At 38.6% G+C, this 7051-nt stretch overlaps 1 protein-coding gene across 1 annotated transcript in view; it reads right to left on the reverse strand.

Annotated features, from left to right (window-relative positions):
- Positions 1–234: 234 nt before the first annotated feature.
- The window catches only part of RASSF9 (Ras association domain family member 9), a 30010-nt gene continuing 23193 nt past the window's right edge, over positions 235–7051 (reverse strand). Inside the window, exon 2 of the mRNA XM_006774717.2 lies at positions 235–2727. Within this exon, the coding sequence (XP_006774780.1) occupies positions 1467–2727 (1261 nt within the window). The 3' untranslated portion in view covers positions 235–1466. The remainder of the gene's footprint in view (positions 2728–7051) is intronic.

The following is a 7051-nucleotide window of genomic DNA, read 5'->3' on the forward strand; positions in this document are numbered from 1 at the left end:
TGGGGGATGGAGGAATAAGATAAATAGATTAAAAAACAATTACAATATGCACTACAGTAAGCATAACAACAAACAGAAGAAATGAGAAGTTCTGGGAATCTTAACCAATATTCATATATTACTTATTCTTATATAAGTAAAATAATATTTCTACTTACATGTGCTGTGGCGTACAAGATAAGTGTCAGCTAAATAAAAATAAACTGTGGCAGTATTCATTTAACAGTACAATAAAATTGTTTCCATATGATTTATCGTGTTCACTGGCCAGAAGCAAGGAAATGAGAGGAGAAAGAGAGAAAACAGGAGAAAGACAGGAACTTCTAAACTAAAAACCAGGCAAAACCAAGTATAGTCTGGCACTATAATGATTGTTAGTCAAGGCAGGATGTAAAAAAAAAATTCATTTTATTTGTTGTATATTTACTAGCATGCTTGGGGGTAGGGGATTGAGCTAGTAGTTTTTTTAGTGTGCACCTTACATGAAGCACAACAAAGATGATCTGAATTACAGTACAGCAGAGTAATGTGTTTTGTCCATGTGAGTTCCTCTCTGCGCTCTGCATGTTCACAGATAAAATGGCCTATGACTCTATTTTACCCATTCAGAGGACTCTGAGTTGCATCCCTTCAACTTTAATAGGAAGTAAACAAACAGGACTATGACCATGTGATTTTCTCTGTAACCCACACCATACCTCCTTCAAAGAATGAAGCTGCACCGACCATTGGTGTAATCAGAAGACTGGTATTGCCAGCTAGAGAAAACATGTGCTTATGTCTTAGTCACTTCAGGCTTCTTTAGAAAAAAAATTGCTGTTGCATGCAGCCCTTGGCTGTTCCCTCATCTATACCCCCATCCGATCCACTGCTGGTCTTTGTACATGTCCCACCAGCAGCCCTTGCCACTTCCTGTTGTTTAAGTCCAGAAAAGTAGAGAGGGGTTCAGGAAGTGACAAAGATAATGTACATTATAAGTATCAATGAGATGAATCAAGATTTGAATTAATACAATTACAATACAGTGCCTGTCATGTACTTTACAGATATAAAAAATTTCAATACAGCATCAAAAAAATCTATTACAGCATTTTAACTGTTCATGAGTGTAGCTTGAATGATATGACTGCCTAATATTAAGAATTGGTTTTATGTCTGAATAAATCATTTCTCGTAGAAGTTATGGGAGGTGATAACTCCCATCAAATCATTTCTCTTATACGATTGCAAGCTATTTGTGCTGCATTCCTAATAAACAGTTCATCATTTGAACTAGTAATAATGAGGTCACCTTGGGTATCTTTAATCAAAAACAAGCTTACACATTTCTCTAGCTTTTATTAACTAGTGAAGATTTTAACAGGATTGACTTTTTTTTTTCAGCATGTGATATTTGAAATAAAGTTTCCTGGTAAGTTAAACAAGCATGAACAACACGAAAGTAGGTCAGAAAGAAGACATTCCAATTACGTGGACAACAGCACCACATCAGCAACGGCGGTTTCTGAGTCCTGACTGTGATTGGAGCTGATGCCAGTGTCCGAGTCTGTGTCATTTGTGTACATGTTAAATAGTCTTTGAGTAGCGGGAGGAACCTCCCCGCCGCTGCCGGGGGCCGCGGGCTCCTTCCCCCTGCTTTCCTTTAGCTGGCATCCATCTTTGTTGCTAATATGAGCTGAACTGAACTCCTTGGCCAGGAGCTCATATTCTTTTGCTTTCATTTGGAGCAATGAGTCACTGTACTTAATCTCTTTCTGGATGCCACTCAAGTGAGAGTGGATTTTCAAGCCAGCTTTCATGCTTTTCTCCAAATCACACTTAACGCTTTCTAAATTCAGGCTTTCAAGTTCACTTGCAGCTGCCCCTTCCACATCTTCATGGATCTCCGTGCAAAGACTTTGGACCTCTTTTTCTATTTCAGCGGACAGCTTATCAATGAGCATTCTGTAATATACGAGCTGTTCCTCCAGCTGCAGGATTCCGTCACTTTTGCTCAGGTCCTCCAGAAGCTGGTTTTCATCATACTGCAAGGCCAGCTTCTGCTCCACGTCGCTGAAACTGGGCACTAAATACGCATCCTGGACGTAATTTTCTCCATTATTTTCTACCCGCTCCAGGTGGAACTTAGCCTCACACTTTTCAATTTCCAGATCCAGTTCTTTCATTCTCTGGACTTGCTGATGAATAGTGTGGTCCTGGGAAATAATCAGGTGAACTAAGGTCTCCATACTGTCTCGATCATAGGAAACTGTGTCCTGCTTAATTTTAGCCAGTTTCCGGAATGTTTTCCTGACTATTCTTTTTTGCTTATCTGGTGGTAACGTCTTCATGTAATTTGCGGGGCTGAGCTCCCACACTTTCTCTGTGTTTTGTACTAATTTGGCTTCAGCTGTCCGCCACAAGGGAACTGGTAGAAAGGCATCGGCTTTCACCAAAACGAATTGCATATTGGGCCGCTCATCCCCCCATGCTTTCCAAAGCTTCAGGATTCTAGTTAGGGGAGGCAGAGCCCGTTCGGAGCCCCTCCACTTTTCTATGATGCAGTAATCATTGGGCTTCCCCAGAAGAAATCGTTTCTCCCCAAATGTCGTCTCGTGTTCTTCCAGCAAAGCCTGAATGACATCAGCCGAGGTGGTACGTTTAGTTAAACCACAGACAATCTTCTCTTCTTGGCAAACCCAAACCACAATTTCCTTCTCTTCCGAATCCATGTCTTTAGTTGGAGATCTGAAAGAAAAACAAAGCACATTATATTCCTGTCATCACCTGTGTAAAGTCAGAAAGATGGTTTAACTTTAATACCCTTAAAAGACACACATTTTGTGGTTGATACTACATAAGAATCAGAAGTTTTAGTGCATGAAAAAAATCTTAAAACCATGAGAGATATCTTAATTTCCTTTCTTAGTGGTCTCAGAAAGTGCCAATTCTCATCAAAAACAACTGAGGCTATTTTAATTTATTTTTAGAAGTCAACTACAATATAACTAAGTTCAAACTGCTAGAGTTAAGACAAGCAAGACAATTATCAGAGTGAAGGTGAGTCGGAGGAGAAAAAACATTTTCAGGGGAAACTTTTTTGGTATGTTCTTCCTGGAGTATTATGCCTTGAGGGTGCCACATAAAGTGATAAATGACTAGCTTTCACAACAAGCCAATTACTACTCAAAAGTTTTATGTCTTCATAAATCATCTGGAGTATAATTCATTTCATTTGTTTCTTAGCATTGTTTAAAAGAGATATTATGACAGTCAATTTTATTTACAGTCATGATAGAACCTTGGGACTAGGGAAGGACCATGGAAGCAAAGGTAGAAATGGTGAAATTATATTAAAGTCATAGAGTTGAAAACAGTCCATTTTTAAAATTGTCATTCTTTCATTCAACAAATGTATATTGTATGCTGACCATGTGCCAGATATTTCTGAAGATGCTAAAGATACTATAATAAGCAAAGGAAATGAGGACACAGACACAAATGTGTACTTAATATTAAATCAGACAGTGGTAAGTGCTAAAAAATATTAAATGGATAAAGGGATACAGAGTGACTTGACAGAAGTCTATTTAGAGTGTTTAAGACTTAAGACTTCTCTAAGAAGGTGGTATTTGAACAGGAAAGTAAGTTATGAGAAGGCAATCAGAGGCCTAAGGGAAGAATTCCAAAAAGAGTGAACAGACGTGCAGGGACTGTGAAATATGTTCCAGGGACAGAAAAAAATGTGACTAGAGTTGGAGGCTGAGGATAGTGGAGTCAGGGTCGTTGCTGGTGGGAGAGAGGGGTCAATGACAGGTGATGAGATCTCGAAGACAGGCGTAGCCTACAGGCCATGATAAAGGATTTGGATTTTGTTTCATTTTTAATGAGAAGACATGAGAAAGTTTTAAGCAGAAGAGGAATATGATCTACTTTATGCTTTAAGTATATCTGGCTTCTGTTTATGGAATAGACTGTAAAAAGGGCAAAAAAAAGGCAGGAAGTCTCAGTTGAAGGCCTAGTGGAGTGGTCTGAGAAAGGGATGAGGACTGCCGGGACTAGAGTTTTAACAGAAGAGATAATAGGAAGTGGTTCAAGTTGGGACATACATATCAAGTAAAAACTTGATAGTAATTTCCTTTATGATATAGAGGTGCATGGGGGGAGGGGAACAGTTTTCTGAAAGAAAAAAAAAAGACATAGGTAGTGAAAGAACCAAGAAAGTTGCATAATTTCTAGGCTATACCTTTTGGCAAAGTTTTACAATCACATTTCTATCCTGACTGTAAATAAAAAAGGCTGTTTTTCATAATATCTCTTTAAAAAATGCTAAAAACAAATAATATGAAATGAATTATAATCCATATGATTTATGAAGACATATGATTTTTGAGTAGTAATTGACTTGCTGTGAAAGTTAGTCATTTATCACTTTATTTATGTAGCACTTCAAAGCATATTACTCCAGGAAGCACATACCGAAAAATTTTTCCCTGGCTTCTAGAATCATTTAACACTTAGAATTTAGTTTATAGTGTTTATGTTTCAGTAGCAATAGTGATTGATCATATATTGTTATCTTTATTTTAAATGACTGACTCATATACTTTGGTTATTGACTCTCCTGAGAGCATAAAGTGACTACTAAAGAAGAAAGAACAAATTGGTGACACCAAATAAGATAGAAGATTAGATCTAGTTCAGTGTACTAATAAAATTTTATCAATGATTGTTTAAAAAGTCATTCTGAGTTGTAATTTCTCTCATAAAACATTTTACATTTAATGACAATATGGATTAATGTGATATCTGATATTTATGACACATCATTTAATAATTCTAAGCAGCATAAAGATAGGTTAGAAATTAAGATAAAATTACTTTCATATTTCAATTACTAGAAAAATAATACACAAATACACTCTAAACCAAACAAATATGTTCTCCTAGTAATTAACTACTATCTGCTTTATGACTGACTATACAAGACATTACCTCTAAATTAATGCTTACTTTGATATATTTTAAGCATGTATATAAAATATTCAAATTTAACAAACATTTTTATACACTGTGTAGTTAGGAGTTTACGAACTTGGATAATTTGAAAAGAAGTAACACAAATTCAATGTACATACTGTATGTTAAATTACAACTAACTTCCATATGAATTTTTATAAGTCATGGTAAAAATAACAAAATAGAGTAATTGTCATAATTATTCATCTCATAAGATAATGGCAATAGCTATTATAACTAAGGACATCTTTATTTTATACTAGAGGCTTGATGCATGAATTCATGCATGGGTGGGGTCCCTCAGCCTAGCCAGCAGTCAGGGTCGGCCAGCGGCGGGGGAGGGACCATGGGAGGCTGGCCATGGGAGCACACTGATCACCAGGGGGCAGCTCCTATGTTGAGTCTCTACCCCCTGGTGGTCAGTGTGTGTCATAGCTCCTAGTCTACTGGTCATTCAGTTGTTTGGTTGACTGGCTGCTTAGGCTTTTATATATATAGATAATGTTTTAGTCTTTAGTGTTAAACTCTAAAATAAATACTATTAAACACAACAAGCAGCAGCCCTGGCTGGTGTGGCTCAGCTCGTTGGAGCATTGTCCTAGATACCAAAAGGTGGCAGATTCGATTCCCAGTCAGGGCACATACCTAGGCTGCAGGTTTGAACCCCCATTAGGGCCTATACCCAATTGATGTCTCCCCCCTTCTTCTCTCTCTCTCAAAAAAAGCAGCAATAAAGATTATAATAATAAATTATAAACTTTTAATATATGTCAAGCACTGTTCGAAGCTCTTACATATATCAGTTATTTAGTCCTCACAATTCTAAGGTAGAATGTTTGTAAGGTGGCAAATATTATCTATATCTATATCTATATCTATATCTATATCTATATCTATATGTAAAAGTGTAATATGCAAATCGACCGGATGGCAGAACAACCGGTTGCCATGATGTGCACTGACCACCAGGGGGCAGACGCTCAATGCAGGAGCTGCCCCCGGCTGGCAGGCTCTGATGGGGAATGGGGAACCGGGGGTGGGTGATGGCGCCAGACCAAGGCAGGTGTGAGCGAGCCTGGCCTGTTTGCCCCGCCAGTCACCCCACACACAGAGGGTGACTGGTGGCAGGGGGCAGGGCCAGTGAGTGGGTGGGAACAGCCAATTTCTTGGTTACTCCCCTTGGCCAGGAGGCTCCGATTGCCCAACGGGTAATGGGGAAAAGGGGATGGGTGGCTGCAGACATGGGCAGCAGGGGGCGAGGCCGGCTGTCGGCAGCCAGGGAAGATCAGCCCTGATCATGGGCCAGACCAAGGGACCCTACCCATGCATGAATTTCATGTGCTGGGCCTCTAGTTTTACAGATAAAGAAACTGAAGCACAGAGGGGTTTAGTGACTGTTTTAAAGTCACACAGTTAGTGGTGCAGTGAAGATTCAAACCTAAACAAGAAAGCTGGTTCCAGAATGCAGTTCTAACCATTACACAAGAAAAACAAGTTTACAAATTTGATGAATTAGATATGCAGATTAAATTGAAAAAAAAAATCATAAAACAGACTTTATTTTTAGGAGAAACTCTATGACATAAATTAGCCTTTGATAGTAATTGGAACTGTAGTGCCCTATTGGAGCACTCAACTGGTCAAGGAAGGATGTTTCCCAATGGCCAACCTTGGAAGAAAGTGTGTGGATAGGTGTTATCTTCTGTGCCTTTTTCTTCTTAATCTTATTCCTACTCTGATTTAGTCAAAGGGATTTCTGACTGGCCTGGTGCCTCCCTTAGCTGACAAAACTCTCATATATATAAAAGCAGTTATTGTCATCTCCTTGGAGTAGTTCCTATGTCTTGTCCTACTTTCTGGCTGGGAAACACCAGTTCTGGGTAAACTCAAACCTACACTATACCTGTGAAGAGGGCTGAGAAACAGAGGTGGATAGATTCTTTAGAATAATAGTAACCACTTATATGACAACTCTCCAATACTTTCATGACCCCTATTCCAATTGAAATTCTTATTGTTTGGAAGGTTCAAGTTCTTGAATATTATGTCTTTC

Source organism: Myotis davidii, unplaced genomic scaffold (assembly GCF_000327345.1).
Source record: "Myotis davidii unplaced genomic scaffold, ASM32734v1 scaffold26, whole genome shotgun sequence".
Classification (NCBI taxonomy): domain Eukaryota; kingdom Metazoa; phylum Chordata; class Mammalia; order Chiroptera; family Vespertilionidae; genus Myotis; species Myotis davidii.